At 36.6% G+C, this 22,800-nt stretch overlaps 1 protein-coding gene and 1 long non-coding RNA gene across 4 annotated transcripts in view; one reads left to right on the top strand and one right to left on the bottom strand.

The window, feature by feature from the left end:
• Nucleotides 1-22,800, top strand: part of CERKL (ceramide kinase like) — a 121,072-nt gene that overhangs the window by 84,709 nt on the left and 13,563 nt on the right. The window contains exons 3-5 of one of the 2 annotated variants that reach the window (XM_077956608.1): nt 1,912-2,043; nt 9,545-9,608; nt 17,277-17,419. In XM_077956608.1, the coding sequence (XP_077812734.1) occupies nt 1,912-2,043; nt 9,545-9,608; nt 17,277-17,419 (339 nt within the window). The remainder of the gene's footprint in view (nt 1-1,911; nt 2,044-9,544; nt 9,609-17,276; nt 17,420-22,800) is intronic. The other variant, XM_077956610.1, reaches the window with a different exon arrangement.
• Nucleotides 8,773-21,562, bottom strand: LOC144333317 (uncharacterized). 2 transcript variants are annotated; one of them, XR_013401890.1, is made up of 5 exons: nt 21,422-21,562; nt 20,602-20,671; nt 15,941-16,022; nt 12,710-12,799; nt 8,773-8,912 (listed from the first exon to the last, which is right to left on the bottom strand). It is a non-coding gene; the product is annotated as an uncharacterized LOC144333317 (long non-coding RNA). The 2 variants fall into 2 exon arrangements; XR_013401891.1 differs by lacking the exons at nt 8,773-8,912; nt 12,710-12,799 and adding an exon at nt 13,692-13,808.

Below are 22,800 nucleotides of genomic sequence, written 5' to 3'. Positions count from 1 at the left end.
TGCTGTTTTGCTAAAGGGTGGGATAAGGGGTAATGAGGGAGGAAATTTTAGGGGGTGAAAACAGCACAAGCCAAAAGCCCCACTCAGATACTCACTTCTCTTGAAGCCTTTTCCGGATCCCTAATAAGAACTAACCACCCTCTCTGACACACTCTGTTGTACTTTGTGGTACTTTGTGCTTCTCTGTTAACATGCCTCTGTGTTTTGTGCTGTCTGTATTTGTGGATACATCTTCCTCCTTTAAAGTACAAATCATATCTTAATCCCTTGGCCCTTCTACCCAGTACTTAGCACAAATGCTCAGTAAATGTTTCTTTTTTTTTTTTTTGGAGACAGAGTCTCGCTCTGTCGCCCAGGCTGGAGTGCAGTGGCCGGATCTCAGCTCACTGCAAGCTCCGCCTCCCGGGTTTACGCCATTCTCCTGCCTCAGCCTCCCCAGTAAATGTTTCTTTAACACGTGTGACAGAGAAAGGAGAGGAGAGTGATTGGGATTGGGAGCAGGAGGGTTCTGAATGTCATTTTAAGGGGTTTGGGCTCGCTCTTGGCAGCAATGAGCCATAGCCGCCTTTGAACTGTGCAGCACTTATCAGAGCTGTGATGCCAAAGGATGCAGTGGAAGGGGAGGACAGCCAGCATGCCTGGGCACGGTCCCCAAGTCAGAGGACATCAGTGGGAGAAGGCATGGAAGCAAGTAGCTACCATCTTATGAATCTGAGCACCCATTCAAATGTGGCAAGGAAAAAGGAAGGCATTGAGCATGGTTTTGAGGTTTCCAGCCTGGGTGATTGGAGGCTGATGCAGGCTTCTTACCAAAAAGGGCCCTAGGCAGTTTCACCAGGAATGTTTAAGGAGTTTATCATGACCCTATCTCTTCCTCATCTAAAAGTCTTCCTAAAATCAAAACAGTATGTCCTGTGGAAATATTTCATTGTATCAAATATAATGAGAAGTAAAATATTCTCTCTACTTGACGTATGATACACTGACTCCTTGTAGTGGACAATTTTCACTTGTCTTTTTAGTAATGGATTTTATTAAAAATAGATGTTAATAACTGCTTCTTTAATCTTTAAACGTGGCCCTCTGAGAGCAGCTTACCATAAAAGAAACGGTTGTCAGCTTTCTTTTAGCTCCTCAGTCCCTCCTGCCCCTTCATAACAACAGAAAATTTGCTTTGCACCTGCTCCAACTGGGTTCGAAGAGATAAGCATCTTGCAAGCCCAGAAAATTGTAGTATCAAATCTCAGCCCCAACTGTGAGGCAGCACTGTCATCGAATCCCTGCTGAGAGGCGTTGCTTTCCCAATTCCCAAAAGAGTTCTTTCTCCCCGGCCCCTTTTCAGGCTTGAACTCTGACCGAAACCCTCTTTTTAACTCCCAGCATGCACTGCACTTGGTACTGACACTGACCCATCCCTGCTTCCTCTATTCTGCACTGGACTCATCAGTAGGTCAGGCGTTGGTAGCCCCGGGGTCACTGGGGTGCCCAATTCCAATAATGAGCACATTTAGCCAAGGAGAGGAAATGTACCCTTCTATTTGTTACAGTCCATTGCTTTTTTCCAGAAACAAATGCTAAAAGAACATTTGATATATTGTGGTTTGGTAAATACACATATGCACTGCCTAATATTCACAAAGTTGCCTCTCTTTTTTGCATCTTCATAAAATAAATGTATTGTTCTAACTCATGATTTATTTTAAGAGGGATATACCTATTTCACAGCTAGGAAAAATGTAAGTGTTTTAAAATAAAGTTATATTCAGAATTCTCTTGCAATAATTTCAAATAAAAATAGCAAATACTATTTAAATGCATATCACATTCTAACAGACTTGTGTGTCATTTTAAAGGGAAAGAAAAAAATGCTGACAAGGACTTTACAACGTTGTCTTTAAAACTTCTTCTTAGGCTTTCCAAACAGACCGAAGTCATTAAAAATACTCCTTAACCCCCAAAGTCACAAAAAAGAAGCTACCCAGGTTTATTATCAGAAGGTTGAACCTCTGTTGAAGCTTGCAGGAATAAAAACTGATGTAACAGGTAAGTAATTTTCAGAATATAATTTCACCATTTACAAAAATGTACAAAAGCAAGATAACCTGAATTTGTTCTTAATGCAAACTTGGGAAACTACTTGTAATATCTACAGCATTTTTATGTCTTCATAACCTACTGGAGCCAGCTTGAGGGTTACAATTTAATTATTTTTATTAGAATGTTAATATTTTCTCTTTAGAACTTTTCAGATTTTTTTTTCAGACATAAACAATTGTTAGATATAATTCTAAAGGAAGCTGTATACTTGTTTACATCTTCATTGAGATGTTTGCTATTTACATGTTAATTTTGCAGTTAGGCAAGCAATTGATTTTTTGCTCGCTTATATAGTTGATGTCATTCCATAGAATTCTTCCTCGGGTTGTTTTCGTTCTGATTCTGACCCCTGCTGGTTAGGTCAAAACTAAGCACTGAACTGCTGGTTTTATTAATAGATGAATTTAGAGAGGCTAGAAGTTTAAATTTGTTGTCTAAACTAAGAAGTGTACTTAGGTTTGTGCCAAGGAAAATAGAAACTTGTTAATGCTAAAATTATTACATGATTAGTAATATCCTTTTTGATTTTTTGAATTTGGTGGCCACATTTCTTTATTTCTTTAAGACTTATTTTTGTATGGTGGGGAACTGAGTAGAAGAGTCGATGCTATGGAGAATCACAACTTTCCTAACTTTATTTCTATGTGGCTTCACTAACAGTGGAAATTTGCAATAAATTTTAATTAATAAAAAATATTATAAAATAAGCCTACTCAGGGGACAAGCCCAGAGTGCAATTGGAATTTCCTAGTCCCAGTTATAAATTCCTAAGGAAGGGATTCACAGTGATGTGGCCTTACTCAGGTGTAAACAAAGGAGATAGGTTTCAAGACGTAAATAATGTCATTGAAGGCTACACCTAGTGATTTGGTGGATTGAGGTAGAAGAAAGTTCCAAAAAAAAAAAAAAAGCAAGTTTTGTAGGAAGTTCAGCCCCCATGAAGTGTGCTTACAGTTATAGAGGTTCAAGAGAAACTACCATGAAAACTCAAGGGGAATTTTTGAATTAAAATAAAGTTATAGTGAAGAAATTAACTTTCATGTTTGTGACCTTTGGCTTATTTAGAGGTGATTTACAAGTAAAAGAGAAAATTCAGATTTATGTTTTCTTTCTTTTGAAGATTTCCAAAGATGGGCTGAAGGAAAAGTTTGAGATTTGTATTAGGGTGAGACAATTAAAAGTTGAATAAACATGTTGGCATACTAAATGACTATTTTGTGTCGTTGCTTTTACTTGTGAATACTACAAAGCAAGCTTGACATGGATATCGCTATATAGCATTCACTTCAGGAATCTCATTGTATGCTTGCTCTGTGTTCAGCGTTGTGCAGGATGCAAGATCAATAAGATATCATACTTGCAATTGGATGACTTTCTATGTTATTAGGGATTCAAAGAGATACTTAAAATCATTATAGCTGGGGTATACATAAAATAACTTTAATGTCTCAGAGGTGATATTTTGATCGGAAGGTTCAAGAAAAGCATTTGAACTAGGCAGTTTTTAAGAGGGAGACAAAAAATGAGGGAAGGAAATCAGGCTAACAGGCATGTACTGTAAAAGTGGGGCGGGGGAGAGAGAGAGAGTCTCTGTGTGTTACACCCACACGTCTTGAGAGTTTGTGCCATAACTTTGCTCTACTTTCCTCAGTTTTGACATTATCTGAAATCTTATCCTATCATCATAAAATAGCTGCCAGTGGATTTGATCCTTTCTTATTAATATCCAGTGGGATGGGGAGAGGTGTGCATATGTGTGCGAGAGAGACCCAACATGCTTTAATCCTGAAGATGAATTAAAATTTCCTTTTTTCAGTTTGGGTACAGATACTGTGTTACTGCAGTCAATCTGTAATAATCATTTATTTAACCATCAAGACTCTTCCCAGGGGCTGAGAGCAGATCCCCTTTTCCTGATGGCTGAAATGCCTCAATTGAATCTGGATTCTGTTAGGGATAAGAAAGGGCAAAATGACTTCTAGGAAAGCTCTCAACAATGTATACTACAGGAGATGTAATTCCAGGTTATGAATGAATCCTAATGTTGCACTCAGCAGTTTACTCATCATGTATTGATCCACAGTTGGTGTAAAATTTTTTTTTTATCATAGTGTTGCAATCCGATTTGGCAAGATGACTCCACCAGCAGAATTAAAATTTAAAAGGAAGAGAAAAAGAGATTGGAGACAAGAAAACTGGTATACAAAGCCTGAACTAAGGCAGAGGAAATCATCTAAATGTGCTTTCCTTCTTTCTTGTATTGGAGACAAAAATATTATGTCTAGAATTTTGTTCTCTAAATTTGTAAATATTACTAAGTACCATATTTAAAAATAAAACAATAGAATATTCCATAAAGCAAATTTAGAATTTACTTACATTTATGCCGAATGGCTAATTATTAGCTGCCTAACACTCCTCCTACAGGCAAATTTATAAAATTACATCCTTCACTTATAAAACCATTTTAGTATGCATATTGGCTCAGTATTTATGAAAAAATATTTCTTGAATAAACCTGAATATTTGAAAAGTTTTAGTCTTTCTGCCTATCTTACAGTGTTATTTTTGTGGTTGAAATAATATATTTGAAACTTTGTATATTATACTACAGAAAGATGGTCATAATACTGTTTCAGTTTCAAAAATTGTCATAGTAAGATTGAATTTGTATTTTATTTGAAAAAAAAAAAGCATATGGAAGAGTAAAGCAGAAAGAGGACATATCTTCTACATGTCCAGTGGGACATTGTTGTAATGTATCCTTGTGTGCATGGGTGAATCCAAATGGAATTGGAATTACAAAATAAACCCTATATGATGAGTTCATTAGGAAATAGTGCTATATAAATATGAAGTATAATATGAACAATTATAGCTAGATATATGCACAATAAGGTATTGTAATTTTTTCATAAATTTATTTTAAAAATGGATCTTACCACATTAATAAAAATATACTTCTTTCAGCTTGGGTTGTGCCAGAATCCTAACTACTTCTGAATATAGATCAGCGTGTTTCAAAATATTTGTGCTAAAGTTGCATCTCCACTCTGCTACAACCACCAATGTAGCATCTTACCTAATGGCATCAGAAAAACTTCTGGGAGAACCTGGGAAGAATTATTTTTTCCCAATTACCTATTCATACACAAATCAAAGAAGAGTATGAACTATAAGCCCTCGCTGGCATATGATATCATTTCTCTTGCTTCTAAAACAAAGCAGGTTTTAGAGATTGTACCATTAAAGGTGTGAGAGATATTTTGAGGATCAGAGATCCATAGGATAATGCATAGAACAATAGAGTGAAAAAGTTAAGGCAGCAGAGAAATCAGACTGATAAGAACTTTTGAGGCCATATGGTTCAATTTTTTCCTTGTGGGTGGAGCACAGATGTGTGGCGCTCAACTTTGGCTTGGCCACCTACACTAGAGGCAGAGTATGTTGTTACTGGACAGTACTGTTTGACATTCTTTTTTTTAAATTATACTTTATGTTCTAGGGTACATGCGCACAACATACAGGTTTGTTACATATGTATACATGTGCCGTGTTGGTGTGCTGCACCCATTAACTCGTCATTTATGAATGTTCAGAGTTACTGTACCTTTGGGCAGATTAGAAAAGGCACTTCCTCTGTGCTAACTTACAAAAAGTTGCCCTTTCTTCCAGGCTAATTCATCCTTTGCTTATAAAACCATTTTAGTATGCATAATGCATTTAGTATGCATATAGTACGCATAGTATGAAAGTATTTCATACTTTCAAAATATTCATATTTCAAAAATATTCAGCCCAAGGTCACTAGATTCAGCCTAGGGTCATTTGTTAGATTGCAAATTCATCATTCCTGTTGGCCAAGTACCTTCGTGCTAGGCATAAACTGTACAAAGTGAGAACTTGTGAGCTGACATTTGCCTCTTTGTAATTTTTGTCTACTAGAGTTAATGTTATCTTTTGTAGTAATATGAAATCAATGTGCCCCATCTATTGTATAAGAGTCACTGAGATATTTGAAGACAGATACCCTGTCTGTCCCTCATCTCTTGTTCATGATAGGTACTTTCATCGCCTTCAGTTACTTTTTTGCATTAACAGAGCTGTTAGACTTTATCATGGTCATTATCATTATCATAGTCAAAGACATTTGTCTGAAGGAAACCTTGATCTGTGCCAACTCAGGGCTCTTGGGAGTGCCTAGTCACCAGATAATTTTACCTCCTGGGCAGAGGTGTCAAGAAAGTGGTGTTTGTTATCATTTTCCTTTTCCTTCTCCTAAAATCACGCTTCTAACATGACTGTTAACAAGTCTCTTTGTAGTGTTTCTGTGGCTGCTTTTGGCTCTACTTGAAGCCTTCCATTTCTTGGAAATGCCTCTTGCCATTCTAAATCTCAACCAGCAGAAAGCTAGGCCATCTAATGAAACTGTGTCACAAAAGATTCCAGTAGGCTGAGACATCACTCCTTCCAATTTTACCTGCATTTTAATGAAAAATCTGAAAAGTAAATGTTCTTGCATCATATCTAGCTAGAGAGAAAGATAATTCTGTGTAAAAGATTCTTTGTATTACCTCTTAAATAATTATGGGTATATATGGCCAATCCTGTTCCCAACATTCAGATGTGAGTTAGGAAGTTGGAACTTTATACCTGGGGACAATGAAGACTCATTAATGGAGTATATACAAAAAAGTGATATAATTAAATATGTGTCTGAAAATGGTTATTCTGGCTAGAGTTGGGGAGAGGTTTGAGGGAGATAGGATAAAAGGCTATTGTAGTACAGGTGGAGTATCTCTTATCTGAAAGGCATGGGACCAGAACTGTTTCAGATTTAGGATGTTTTTAGCTTTTGGAATATTTGCATTATACTTAACCAGTTCAGCATCCCTAATTTGAAAATCTGAAATTGAAAATGCTCCAGTGAGCCTTTACTTTGAATGTCATGTCAGTGCTCCAAAAGTTTTAGATGTTGAAGCGTTTTGTATTTTAGATTTTCCAGTTACAGATACTTAACTTGTCTACACATGAAAGATATTTAGTGATCAGATCTAGGGAATTAGCTGGGAGAAATGGAGGAATGCTGTGGCATAATTTAAAGACAGAAACAACTGTCCTTGGTCATGGAGTGGTTCTGGAAAGTGGAGGAAAGGGACAATATAGAAAGAAGTCATTTTCCTGTCTTGGAGTAGATGATGGAACACAAAAAGAACAATATATTTGAGAGAGAATATATTTGAAGGTTTACATAATGGATTTTCTTTTGAGCTTATTAAGTTTGAAGTACCTACAGGACAGGAAATGACATTTCAGTATCATATCCTGCACTAGAGTTTTATCACCAAACCAAGAAATATTTATGTCCAAATCAAATCTCACCTGATTTTATTTCAGCTGATTTTCTCATCAACATTCAGTATCAACCTTAAGACTTTCTCTTGTGTTCCTGAAGTTACATTTGCACCGAAAAGGGGAGGGGGACATTCCCAGCAGTGAGAACTGTGTCCAAAAACCTGTAAACTGTGAAGACTTCTCATCTCCTATTTAGAGAGAGCACAGGTTGGCAATCTCATAGGAAAAGGCAAATAGATTGAAGAAGAGGCTAGGTTACATTTTTTGAAATTACATTTGTCTGGTAATCCTCTCCTTATGTTTGTTTGGAGGGGGATGATTTGAACCTGGCTGTCACTGATTCCAGGGCCCACAGTAGCCTGTCTAAATACATATTTGGTCCTTTCTACTATATCTAAATAGCAATCCAGATCACTCTTTATCCTTTTGCCTAACATTGTTTTTTATAACCACCTATTACTTCATATTACAATTCATCATTTAATTAGCGTATATTGTCTATCTCCAGAATGCAAATTCCTGAGGCCAAAGACTATTCATTTTGTTCATTTTGCTAATATAGTTTATAAATGTGGATAGTCAGGTTCTTTTCATTTTGTTTCTCTGTTCCAGATCTTTGATTTTATTGAACTTTTACAATGTTACTTAAAACATTGCTGTTTTCAGACAGGTTGCATTAGTGTATAATCAAATTCCATCCACAATATCAAAACACTATCATAAATTTAAAAAAGTAAAAATAGCATTTAATAATAACATAGTTCTAAAGCTCATTATTGGATTTGGAAAACTTTACCAGTGTAAGCTTTTGTATAAAAGTAAGGCTTGGTAAACTGATTCTTAGCATAAATATTTTTTCATAATATTCTTAATTATTTTTAATGTGTATATGTGAGATGTTTTATTTTGCATTTTAAGGTTGTAACTACTTGCTGTAGTTATAAATGAATGATCAGCACACATCTTCTATGATAACCTTTCAACTTTATTAATATTAATATTTTTATGTAGTTTTATTATGGCTTTCTTCTGATTAGAATTTAATATAGAGAGGTTTTATTCATGTGAGTGTTAATGACATTTTGAATAAGCTATGGGAGAATTACAATGTAACACTGCTGGATACAGAATGATTCTTTGAGACACCAAGACTAATAATTTTTAACAATATCTAAAAACATTGTAGGAAAAGCTTGAACCATGCTGGCACCAGGGACAGACAGGCATGAAAGATTAATGTAATCTTGCATATAATGACACACATTCTTACACAAAAAATCCATCTGCAATGTCATGTCAGTCAGCAGAAATCTTTGATGGGTGGATACAGCTGGGCTGTCTCTTCTGGCAGAGCTGCCCTGGAAAATGCTAAATGTGGTTGTGATGCTTGGTGCCATCTGCAGTGTGCCCGTTTATCCTGTCTTCACTGGCATTTACAATACCGCATAGGGCATCAGTGACTGTGGAGACAGAGATATGGAGTGACAGATTCATTTCCTCGGAGGGTCTGAGCTCTGGTGGGCCAGTGTGCCACCCTCCTTCTTGGGTCTGGGTCTCCTATAATTGGTGTTGGCTTTACTTTGTATTTTCACATCCAACTCTTCCTCTTTTTAGTCTAACAGTTCCAGTACACATTCTTCTGGTTTGTAAGTCTTACACTAACCTTTCGACTAATTTATTCATGTAAGGTTGCCAAACTGATTTAACATTGACTGTTTGATGCCAGCTAATATACTTTATTTTCAAAATACTGCTCCTCCTAAGCCTCTGATTTAAGGTACATGTGTCTTATTTAGAGAATACTAAACAGGCACCAGGATAAATTCTGTAACCACTATGCGTGGGATATTCCCAAATGACTTATGTAGTTGAAACAAATATATGACCTTCTTTTACATAAAGCTATAAAACACATCAGGCCACTAACACTTAGTCCTCTTGCCCATGATTAAAATATAAATATTCAAGAATAAATGTTGTTTTATGACTCGACCATATGTTTATTATATTATTTTACCAGAACAAGTTAAAAAGTGTAGATCATTGTTTAAAACTTTCACTTTGTCTATGTGTGTGTGTTTTTTTTTAATAGTAATGGAGTATGAAGGGCACGCTCTGTCACTGCTTAAGGAATGTGAACTCCAGGGATTTGATGGGTAGGTTATATTATTAATATATATCATGTCATTTATGTATTAAATGCCTTCAGTAGTTTTAGCCACATATTTGGAACTAACATTTAAAAATATTTGTAATGTATGTACTCTGGCTTTATCTTGTTCATAATAATTAATGATAATATGTCATCTCTCAGGATCTGGCATAGGAAAGCAAAGAGAGGAATCTAATTATAAATACTGGGAAATGACAGTGTACTACCCTATACTTATTAATGTGGGTCCATTTGCATCTCTAATTATTGGCTTTTACCATGTATCTAGAAAAGTACTGATGGAAGATGTTATACTGGTCACATGGCATAACTATATGATGATCCTCTTTTACAAATTAGTTGATAGGTTTAATAGCTACCCATTGGTTAATTTGTGATAGATTGAAGGAAGATATTTCATAAATACAAGTAAATAAATACATTATTTTCAGAAAGAATAAGAAAGAATTTTAATTATCTCGGCCGGGCGCGGTGGCTCAAGCCTGTAATCCCAGCACTTTGGGAGGCCGAGACGGGCGGATCACGAGGTCAGGAGATCGAGACCATCCTGGCTAACATGGTGAAACCCCGTCTCTACTAAAAATACAAGAAAATTAGCCGGGCGAGGTGGCGGGCGCCTGTAGTCCCAGCTACTCGGGAGGCTGAGGCAGGAGAATGGCGTGAACCCGGGGGGCGGAGCTTGCAGTGAGCCGAGATCTCGCCACTGTACTCCAGCCTGGGGCACAGAGCAAGACTCCGTCTCAAAAAAAAAAAAAAAAAAAAAAAAAAAAAAAAAAAAAAAAAGATTTTTAATTATCTCATAATGTAGTGACTACAATAGAGGTATGTTATTCACAGTGGGCACTGGAAACCATTGTTTGCAATACATTGAAGTGTAAAGAGATTGTTCACTGGCATGCAAACATTAGAACCAAGGCAAGTGATATAAATTGCGATTTTTAAAAATTAGGTTTTTAAAATTTGCTAAAGTGTTGGATTGATGTGTAAGACTAAAACGTATTATATTCTTTTAGGGAAGATTTTTTTACATGAGTAGATATTTGAGAATTTAAAAAGTTGACAAGTGTGTGAATTATTTGTGTTACATGGTGACGGGCAGCGGGCAGGGGCAAAGACCCATAAGGTCAGGAAAGGGAGTTAGATCTGTCCTTTCACCAAAGTGAAAGGCATTAACTTTCCCAAAGAATGATTTGAATGTGTTGGGGAGGGAAGCGATGCAATCAAAATCAAGTATTGGCAGGGCTGTTTTTCAGAAATGCTTATTTATTTATTTTTTGGATGAGGAGAAAACAATAGCTGTTGAGAAAGAAAATGTGGTAAAACATGATTTTTCCAAAAGGAATCTAATTGAGGGAAGTAAATCTAGATAGCAATACTGTATAAGCATTGGGAATGAAAAATATGGGGTAAGAGATTACTTCAGAACTTTATACTTAGAGGTAAACAAAAACATTAATAGGCATCATTTAGAACATTGTCTTACAAGTATACAATTTAAGAAAAGTCCTTGGGGGAATCATGCCCACCAACTACCTATTTGAATATGCTGCATAGTCCCTCACTGGGCCTCATGAGTACATGAAGGTAGCGGCATTGCAAATGAGTCCCTGCTTTCAAACTTGATTAGATCAAGAATGAGAATGAAGATATCACAGATATTAAACTTGGTCTTACACAGCAGCATTACAAAATGTTCTGCTGAATGCAGTATCTATCAATATGTTTTACTGGTATTTGTACTGGTTAAAGGGATGAAAATAACTTTTCAGAATGAAGAAAGACTATTGCTGAAGTGTAGTATAGTAATATTTTTCTCTTTACCTGAACATATTTAGTCCTTATTTATTTTTCATGGCAAGTGTTGTTATTTTTCAGTGTAGAGCTAAAAGATATATAGATTTTTCAGTTATTACTTACGTCTTACAAACCAAATAGTTTGGCCTAACCGTTATTTGAATTATGTAAGTGTTTCTAAACTCTAGGGCATGCTGATTTATTTCAGACTTACAATAATTTAAAATTTCTACTGAAAGTCATCTTCTGTGTCCTAAGATTCTTTAGATCAGGGGTCCCCAACTCCCAGGCTGCAGACCAATATCAGGCAGTGGCCTTTTAGGAACTGGGAGGCACAGCAGGAGGAGTGGCGGAAGAGGGACCGTTTCCACCTGAGCTCCGCCTCCTGTCAGGTCAGCAGGAGCATTGGATTCCCGTAGGAGTGCGAGCCCTATTGTGAAATGGGCATGCAAGGGATATAACTGGGAATGCGAGGGATCTAGGTTGCATGCTTTTGATAAGAATCTAATGCTTGGTGATCTGAGGTGGAACAGTTTCATCGTGCAACCAAACCTCTCCCACCCCACCCCACCCCCCAGTCCATGGAAAAACTATCTTCCCACAAAAAAAGGTCCTTGGTGCTGAAAAGGTTGGGGACCACTTTCAATAGCTTATTTATTTTTGTGGGTTCAATTTTCCCAGTAGAAGCTGATATGGTAGTTGGAGTAATTGTCTTAATAAAATGGCAATTGTAAGTCACTGTACTTAGAATTATATAGACAGATATATGAGGAGAATAATAGAAACAGTTTCTTCAGTTACTTCAAAGGAACAATTCTCTTGCAAGTAAAATTGTTTGAAAATAGAATATTCTACATTGGTGAGTTTTCTGTTCCTGAACCTGTTCTAAAGAGTGGCTAAAGGAAAATTTTGGGGGAAATTTATAGAAGAGGTACAGAGATGAGAGAAGGTTAACTTCAAAATGCTATGACATTTTGATGAGAGACAGATTCACATTCCTTTAAGAACTTTAGCCTGAAGTACCTCCCTCTCACACTAGTGGAGCTATTCATAGGGAGTGATTAGGAAATCACCTAGCAGTTTGGTTTCTAGATACAGGCTGAGGAAGTTAAGAGTCAAAAAAGATTCTATGTATAGTATTTAGTAAAGCAAAATGATTTGGTAAGTAATGTTTCAGAAATGCTATTTGCTAAGATTTTGGAGTTTTATTTTTTTTAATGAGTTCCATATGTTTCTATGAGACATCTTGTGACATTTCTAAACCCAACAGAACAGTGTATCAGCACTTACCATAGCTGGTTCTCCACTGCAGTGTGTCCTAGGAAACACTCTCAGATCCACCGTTAAACCTTGTAAGAGCTTAAGATTCTATATCGCTCCCTATTTTACCAGGCAGGAGTAGGAAGTTTTATGAAGGAAAATAAAAGAATACCAGTTACATAGACTTGAAGCAGTAATACTTGCATTTGTAAGTGTGAGTATAGTTTTAAAAATCTGTAGATTTTATGCAATTGTAAATATATGAATTCCTTGCTATTATTTGTTTCACAATTTTTAAAAAAATTGTTGAGTTATTTTTTCTCTTGTTCATTTCACCATTAATTAGACCCATAATGATCTAGACATTATTTGGATTATATTGACTTTTTATCAGATTGAACATATCTGTATTACTTAGTAAGGTAAAAAACAAAAACAAAAAAAAAACCCTTTTCCAGAAAGAAAAAAACTGTGAATCAAAACTACAATAATATATTGAACATTTCATAGATGATGGGTTCATAGATAAGTATAAAAACATTCATTAACAAAATCTTTATCACTCTTTAAAAAAGGATATATTATCACCCAGTGGTTCTTTTCTAGACAGAATCATTCTGTTTGGAGTCCATGCAAGGAGTTTACTTATTTTAAAAACAAGATTTGTCACATGTAAAAACAAGATTTGTCACGTGCAAAGTATGAGTTACTTGAAGGTTTAGGTTTTAGAGTGGCACAAGTGTGATTAACTCACATAAATGATTGAATATTTTGCTTTTTGCCTTTCTTGTAGTATTTAGACTCTTGTGGTATTTTTGTAAGAAGCTGTTGATGAAAAAAGCCAAACTGTAAAGTATTTAAAGAGGTTTATTTTGAGTCAAATATGAGTGACCACGGCCTATGACAGCCCCAGGGGGTCCTGAGAACATGTGCCCACAGTAGTTGGGTTACAACTTGGTTTTATACATTTTAGGGATACAGAAGTTATAGCCAAAGACATAAATCAATAAATGTAGGGTGGTATACATTGATTTGGCCCAGAGAGGTGGACATCATGGAGCTGATGGTGAAGGGCAGCTCACAGGTGAATTCAATGATTTTCTGATTGTCAGTTGGTTGATAAGCTTTGCTGAAAGATTAGAAGTCATCAGAAAGAAATTCTTGAGTTAAGATAAACAGGGTGGTGTAGGCTGGGCGCAATGGCTCACACCTGTAATCCTAGCGCTTTAGGAGGCCGAAGAGGGGCGATCACCTGAGGTCAGGAGTTTGAGATCAGTCTGGCCAACATGGCAAAACCCTGTTTCTACTAAAAATACGAAAATTAGCCGGGTGTGATGGCATGTGCCTGTAGTCTCAGCTACTCAGGAGGCTGAAGCAGGAGGATCACTTGAACCCAGGAGGCAGAGGTAGCAGTGAGCTGAGATTACACCATTGTTCTCCATCCTGGGCAACAGAGTGAGACTCCATGTCAAAATAAATAAATAAAATAAGAAATTATAAAAATAAAGATAAACGGAATTGTGGAATCACAGGTTCTTATTATATAGATGAAGCCTCCAGATATCAGGCTTCAGAGATAATAGATGGTCAATATCTCTTATCAGACCTTAAAGGGTATCAAACTCTTAGTTAAATCTCTCATGGATCAGGAAAAGACCTGGAAAGGGAAGGAGATTCTCTATAGAATGCAAATTTCTCCTGCAAATTATGGCTTTGCAGGGCCATTTCAAAATATGTCAACAAAATACATTTTGGGGTAAAATGCTTTGATTTCCTCTAGGGCCTGCTATTTGTTATTTAATGCTATACCAGAGTCAGGTTGGAGTTGGGGATCTTATTGCTACAAAGTCTGTTTTGTCAGTCTTACGATCTCCTTTTTTTTTTTTTTTGAGATGAAGTCTCACCCTGTCACCCAGGCTGGAGTGCAGTGGTGCAATCTTGGCTCAGTGCAACCTCTGTCTCCCAGGTTCAAGCGATTCTCCTGCCCTAGCCTCCTGAGTAGCTGGGATTACAAGCATGCACCACCATGCTCAGCCAATTTTTTCTATCTTTAGTAGAGACGGGGTTTCACCGTGTTGGCCAGGATGATCTTGAACTCTGACCTGGTGGTCCGCCCTCCTCAGCCTCCCAAAGTGCTGGGCTTACATGCATGAGCCATCACATCTGGCCTATGATCTACATCTTAATGTCAGTGCTGGTCAGTTGCACCTAAACTCCAAAAGACAAGAGGGTATAAGGAGGCATATCTAACCTCCCTTCCTATTATGACCTGAACTAGTTTTTCAGATTTTCTTTGGGATCTTTGTGGCCAAGAGGGGAGGGTCCATTCAGTTAGTTAGAGGGCTTAGAATTTTATTTTTGTTTTACAAAACTTATTTCCTAGGTTGAGACACTGTACGTGAACATGATCTTAATGACTGAATAGTTGTTAACATAAATAAATATATTTTTTTCTAACTCACTTAATTTCACATTGGTTCTACTGGTAAACTGTTTTTCAAAATAACAAAATTCTCATAAGGCTATTTTTATTAGGTTTAATATATACAAAAGGTATCTAATATATTGAATAATATTTCAGTTTCTAAGGCCAAATTGTCTTATTTCAAATCCCTGTTCTCTTACTTACTAGTGGTACAATCTTGAAAAAGTTTACTTAATCTTTCCATGTCTTAGTTTCCTAATCTGTAAATTGAGAGCAATAGTACCTATTGCTTAGTTATTTTTCCACTTAAATGAATTAATACATGGAGAATGCTAAGGAAAATGTCTGATATATATATAATAGTAATTATTCACTAAATATTTCTTTATTGTTATAATTGTCATTTGTATTAGTTTCAAAAGATTTAACATAGAATGTATTAGGGCAAAATTTCAGGTGTTTCAGAACATGCTCATAGGGAGGCCACCTCTAATAACTCTAGTAATATGTTAACATATGCTTGATGCTATAACTGTATGCAGGATTCTAGGAGTTAAGTGTTCACATCCTATGTATATAAGGATCGAGTTCTTTGGTGCTAAATTAGATTTTTTGGGGTATGACTTCACATAGTCTTTGTGGTCATACCCATATGTCAACATTTAGACAGCCAGGGATCAAGTGTTACATTTAAGTTCATAGATTAGAAATCTCATAGAGATTTTCAAAATCAGGTAAATTTCAAATAAAAGCTTGTTTTTTTCATTTATAAAGATGAGGCTGTTGCCTATTTTGCAGACTTCTGAGGATATAATAGAAATTAGTAAACATATTACCTGATATATAGTTTGTCCTTAGTAAATATCCTTTTTCTCTGACTAGGTGGTCGCATTGCAAACCTCTGGAATCAGTTTAGACCTAAGAATAAAACAGACCTAATCAAAAATGACATGGATCATATCTTGAGTCTTCTAACCAGAGTGGACTTGGATTGCCCAGGCTATGTGGAGCTAGTGGGATGCGGAAGATGGGGACTAGAGGGAATAGATGGCTGAGAGGAAGATGGTGGGAACAGACTGAAAAGACACTTTCAGCCTCCTGTTGCCACCCTCCAGAGCTTCCTAAACTTAGAGAACCAATAACTACTGCTGACTGTGGCCCATAGGCAGTTTCATCTGAAATACAATGTTTTTAAATGTATTGAATGCTAGGTGCTAGTATTTACAAATTAGGAGACGCAGCCTTAAATCAGAATCTCCGGCTTCTCTAGAAAAACCAGATCTGGTTCCATTAGGCCTCCTGCATGATGTGAGTGGGCCACAGTGAAGAAGAGGCTGCACCTTTGGATTGAGCCTACTCTTCCATTCCTGCTGGGCCCTTGTAGTGCTTGAGTTGTGACATGTGCTTTCACTGAGGCAAAAATCCACTTTCCATTGTGTAAATTGGCGACATTTTGATACATAAAAGTATTTTGCATCCTTTGAACACAAATGATTATGAAACGAATTTCTAGTATCTTATGTGTTACTTTCATGGATTCCACTCCCATAGTCTACTTAACATAAAGATTTAAAAAATATACTAGTAGTACTATCTAGGATCAAAGACTAATAATATTAAATCTAGAAGTACCATATAGCACTAATATCAAGGAGATGAAATTCAGGTCAGGCTTGTAATTACTACATCCATATACTAATGATAATTAGCATTTTCTTAAAGCTTCATATTCTACATGATTTTTATTGCTATCTGTCTTTTCAGAGCTTTATTGAGAATTAGCAGGATTTTATGACTTTAGCTGGTGTTAGTTAAATGAATTGCAGATGACAGTATTATTAACAAAAAATGAGAATGATATGCTTTTGGATGTTAACAGAGCAAAACGCTGGTCAGATGTGAGTTAACATGTTCAAATGTTTTCTTACCTCTTAACACACTTAAAGCTATTTTGTCTATGGGGAATTATCCAGCTATTATATTTGTGAAGTAAACTTAACTGTGTAGCATTTGTGTCTTACCCATTGACACATATTAACATGTTTGAAGGTACATGTGAGCAGTCATGCACATAGACTACAAATTAGTAAACTATTTTGAAGTCTAGATTTCATGAATTATTACCAATCATATTGAAGCGTTGCCTTCTTTGCTTAATTTATATTTTTCTAGTGTTGTCTGTGTTGGTGGAGATGGATCTGCTAGCGAAGTAGCCCATGCTTTGCTTCTGAGAGCCCAGAAGAATGCTGGGATGGAAACAGACCGAATCCTGATTCCTGTCAGAGCACAGCTTCCACTTGGCTTAATACCAGCAGGCAAGGGAGTGGCTACAGATTCATTAAACTGACCCTTCTCCCTCTTTTCCTTTCTTATTTGCTAACCTAGACAGCACAACACAGAATTAATGAACGGACTTTGAAAGATCCAGACTTCTGGCGTCCCCACTAGCAAATGTGAGACTTTTTACAAGTCATTTAATCTCTTTGAGCCTTATTTTTCTACTCTATAGAATAGGGATCACAGATATATTACTCACTTTATTACAAGGTTATTGCAGTACTAACCTTTGGATTAAAAAGGGGTTTAATATAGATAAACCATCAGTATATGGAATGGTTATTATTCTTCCTTCCCATAAAAAGATCTAATGATTACACAGTACGAAGCAGGAAGTTTCAAAACAGGGCCCCTCCAGTCTAGCTTCTTATAATTCCATATGAGGTAAATATGGTAACTTGCATAACTGAAGTATAACCAGATAACCTTGAGAATGCCAAAATTACTTGTGACTGGAAGGAGGATAAGGTTTGGAAGGGTGAGATTCTTAATGGCAAGGCTTTTTAATCTTTCTACTCACTGCCATTTTTCAGCATCTAGAATAGACTATGCCACAGTGATGCTCAGTGAAGCCTATTAAGTGAATACATGTAAAGAAGACTTTATATAGTAAATGATACTTGGATTAGGCCTTAAAATGGGTTGGAGCTGGCCTGAAAAGGTAAGAAGGAGTTATTTTCTTGGCTGCAGAAGTAATAAAGCAAAGGCAAAACCCAGGAGTGTTTGAGGAATAGTGAAAAGGCCATTCAATGGAAGATAATGGTATCAAAATAGGCCCAACCATGGAGGCTCCTGCATGCCACAGTAAGGGCTCTGAATTGTATTTCATCAGCAGTAGGGAATAATGGGATGTTTCAGAGCAAGGGGGCAACCTGATTGGAGCTTGTTCAAGGATTCATTTTGCCTCACTGTGTGGAATGATTAGAGGATGGGGGCAGGAGAAAGTAGAGGTCAGAGACAGGGAGAACCGTTAGAGCAACACTGTGATCCAGAAAAGACGAAAACATCATTCAAAAACTGATTGTATTACACAGTCACTCATTCCAAATAATTTAAATAAATGATAGTGAAGGAAATTATTCATTTTAAAAAGTCATACATGGGGCCGGGCGCGGTGGCTCACGCCTGTAATCCCAGCACTTTGGGGGGCCGAGGCGGGCGGATCACAAGGTCAGGAGATCGAGACCATCCTGGCTAACACTGTGAAACCCCGTCTCTACTAAAAATGCAAAAAATTAGCTGGGCGAGGCGGCGGGCGCCTGTAGTCCCAGCTACTCGGGAGGCTGAGGCAGGAGAATGGCGTGAACCCAGGAGGCGGAGCTTGCAGTGAGCCGAGATCGGGCCACTGCACTCCAGCCTGGGCGACTAAGCGAGACTCTGTCTCAAAAAAAAAAAAAAAAAAAAAAAAGTCATACATTATCACTAAAAAAAAGCAGAATATTTTCCTCTCTGATTATAGAAAATAATGCACATGGTTGAAAAATTCATATTTTGATAACTTTATTCATTTAGTGTGGATTTTAGTATACTTAGTATTGTTGATAAGTTGACAGAGCATAAGATATTCAAATGCCCTTTTAGAGTGTAAAGTCTTTCAGAAAAGTCAGAATTTAAAAGAAGAGAGAGATTCAGAGATAATCTGATAATTCTAGAGTATATAGGAAAACCTAAAATGGTTTCTAAGTAGAAGACAACAAGAAAATTTTGACTCAGAGAGAAAAATGATGCATTTTGGGCCATCTTTTCATGACATTTTATTTCTTGACCTTTTTATTTTACTTTAGTAGTTCTGACTATAATGGTGGAAACTTTCCACCATTTCCCTCCATGCAAAGTGGATGTGCTTAGGACACTTCATTAGTATTTAAATTCCTGAGGTCATTCATTGACTGCCATACATCAGAAATAGAAAGATGGGTGTCCCTACAGGTATGCATTTGACATAAATTTGGTGGTTGGCTATAAAAACTGGTGGTTATTCTTATGTTTTTAGTATGCAATTCAGATTTTATAAAGGAATAGCATTGAGTTTTATCACTATTATAATTTTTAAGAGTATTTCTGATTTGGGGAGCATTTTATGTATTCTTTGGATATTTGTAGTAATGCCATTTTAACATGTCTTATTTAGAAGACACAGTATGCTGCCAAAACTCTGGTCATTGTATAGGAGTTCTAGCATTCTAATTCTGTCTAATAGGAGGGGAAAGTCATGTATGGGATATGTTTAATATGAGGACTCTATGCCTAGTCAGGGCTTTTGATAGAGAATGGGAACAAGAACAAGGCAGGAAATTTTCAAGCTGAACATGAGGAGACAGTGTGCCTTTGAAGCCATTTGCCTCCTGGAGAGAGACACCCAGAGGGAGAGTGTTTAGTAAATTAATCCACTGAGCCAACAGACTAAGCCACTGAATTATGGTCAGACTCAAATGGATCAGATGTGGGGAAGCCTGTATTTGAACTGCTGGCCATTAGGAATGGTGTTTGTTGCTATGGGAACTGGTACTAAGGAACTATACTGAGAGAATCTGATTAAAGGGGGAGGGGGAATGGAGAAAAAAGCCTGAGAGGACATAAAAATAAAAAAGCAATCCAGTTGTTGTAAAACAAGGCTCAATCCACATACTGATGGCTGTGAACCATATATTCCTATAGAGTTTGCATAAATAAATTCATGCTTTCCAATTAATTTGAGGAGAATAAAATATTGCCGAGGGACTGTTAATTTCTATGATATTTCAGGCAAAGAACCAAAGTGTAGGTGCCGTTTTCATGAGAATTTTAGATATGCTTGACTAGGAAGTCATTACATCACATTTATCTGTTTGGATGTGGGAGACATTAACAGCCTTATGAATATTCATGGTGTCTGGTTAATTAAGTTAATTGTTCTGCAGAAGTGCTTGCACTTCCAAGGACAATTTTTTTTTTTTTTTTTTTTTCGCCTCCGTAGTTTCTCTCTGGTATTTCATCAGTAATTCTTTACATGAACTGCTACTTCTGTCCTTACTTTTTGTATTTGGAACATTTTAGCAGCTCTCGGGAGGGAGTGGTGGGCAAAGTTTCTGGTAGTGTTAAGAAAAATAACTTTCAGGCTAATTAAAATGTTTACCTTGAGGTAGAACATTTATAGCTTTTGTGAGAACATTAAACTTACACCATTGTTATTTATGTGAGCAGCATGTTCTTTTGGCATGTAGACATCTTTTCAAATAGAGTACAGTTTCCTGAAACAAAATGTAATCCATCTTTCAGATTATCCCAACAAAATATGTAACAAGCTATCATTTTGCAATCTTACATATACTTTCTCATAAACTTTCCTTTTTTCTTCAGAGTGTCAAAAACCACATTTAAAGACTGAGGTTCAGATTAATGAGTAGTCAATGACTAAAATAATTTTCTGACTTCTAGTCATGTCCGTTATCACTGCCAGCTTCTACAGAATTTAGAGGAAAGTTGCAAAACCTGAGAAGACATGAACAATTTTTAAAGCCATCTCTAGCATTCTAAAGAAAATTTGTACTTGGGCATACTCAGCATACTTCAAACTCACAGAGAATAAATGGTCTATATTTTCTTAAGTCATGATATGTGTCATTCTCTATTGCACGTGACATTACATTATGTTTTTTAATAGCCTTTCTAGAGGAATGCTTTTATGGTCTACTCCTAATTAACCATGGTAATGGAGGAAATGTGTTTCATGGAGTACTATGATCCATCGATAATCCTAAATATCTCACTCTAATTATGTGGACTCCTCCAAAACCTTTACCACAAATCTGATTGGGAAGCACAATGGATTGACTTGTTTCCTCCTTTTCTCTCAATCCATTCCAGATTTATTAGCAATTAGATGGTCAAAGGGCAGGCTGTAGAGGGCCACAAGATCATTGGAAAGGCCTGGATAAAGATCCACTGAGTAACAGGTTTCTATACTACTTGTTTTCAAAACTTAGGGTCCATAGACTCACTTTGTGAACTTGCTAAAACAGATATCTGGGTCCTCTCTCCTCCAAACACATTCTGATTCCATGAGTTGGAGGTAGAACCCAGGAATGTACGTTTTTAACAAGCTCCCAGGTAATGATGCTGCTTGGACCATGCATTCCAGAGAAGTTTCTCACCAAGTCACTGTGCATACAAACCACCTGGGGATCTAATAAATTGCAGACTCTGATTCAGTGTGTCTGGAATGGGGCCTGAGAGGCAACATTTTAAAAATATTTGTTTACTTTCATTCATACTTCTATTACTGTTTTAATACCCATTATCCTTATTTTTAAATGGACAAAAATTATATATATTTATTATGTACAATGTGATGTTTTGAAACATGTATACATTGTGAAATGGCTAAATAAAGATAAACATGCATAAAATTGATATAATGATCACATACTGATTTTACATTGAGAACACTTAAAATCTCTCTTAGAAATTTCCAAGTATATAATACATTGTTACTTAACTATTGTTTTAGCCTGTTCTCATGCTGCTATAAGGAGATACCCAAGACTGGGTAATTTGTAAACGAAAGAGGTTTAATTGACTCACAGTTCAGCATGACTGGGGAGGCCGCAGGAAACTTACAACCATGGCGGAAGGCAAAGGAAGAATCAAGGCACATTCTTCACAAGGTGGCAGAAAGGAAAAATGCTGAGTGAAGTGGGGAAGAGTCCCTTATAAAACCATCAGATGTCATGAGAACTCACTATTACAAGAACAGCATGGGGGAAACCGCCCCCATGATTCAGTTACTCCTACCTGGTCTCTCCCTTGACATGTGGGGATTATAATTCAAGATGAGATTTGGGTAGGGACACAAAGCCTAACCGTATCAACTATAGTCACCAAGTTGTATAACAGATCTCTTGAATTTATTCCTTTTAACTGAAAGTTTATATCCTTGACCAGTATCTCCCCAATCCTTCCCACCCATTAGCCCCAGTAACCACCATTTCAACTGTTTGCTTTTATGAGTTTAAGTTTTTCAGATTCTACATAAAAGTAAGATCATGTGGTATTTGTCTTTCTGTGTTTGTCTCATTTCATAATGCCCTCAGGTTCATCTGTGTGTTGTAAATGACAGGACCTCTTTAATGCCAAATAGTATTCCATTGTGTATATAAACAAGCTGATTGTCCCTAATCTGAAGGCCTAAAATCCAAAATGCTACAACATTAGAAATTTTTGAGTGCCAGTATGATGCCACAACTGGAAAATTCCACACCTCATGTGATGGGTAGCAGTCAAAGTACAGTCAAACCTTTGTTTCATATAGAAAAATATTTTAAATATTATGTAAAATTATCTTCAAGCTATGTGTATAAGATGTCTAAAACTTTTATGT

Source organism: Macaca mulatta, chromosome 12, assembly GCF_049350105.2.
Source record: "Macaca mulatta isolate MMU2019108-1 chromosome 12, T2T-MMU8v2.0, whole genome shotgun sequence".
NCBI classification, from domain to species: Eukaryota; Metazoa; Chordata; class Mammalia; order Primates; family Cercopithecidae; genus Macaca; species Macaca mulatta.
This window is presented reverse-complemented; position numbering and strand designations above follow the sequence as displayed.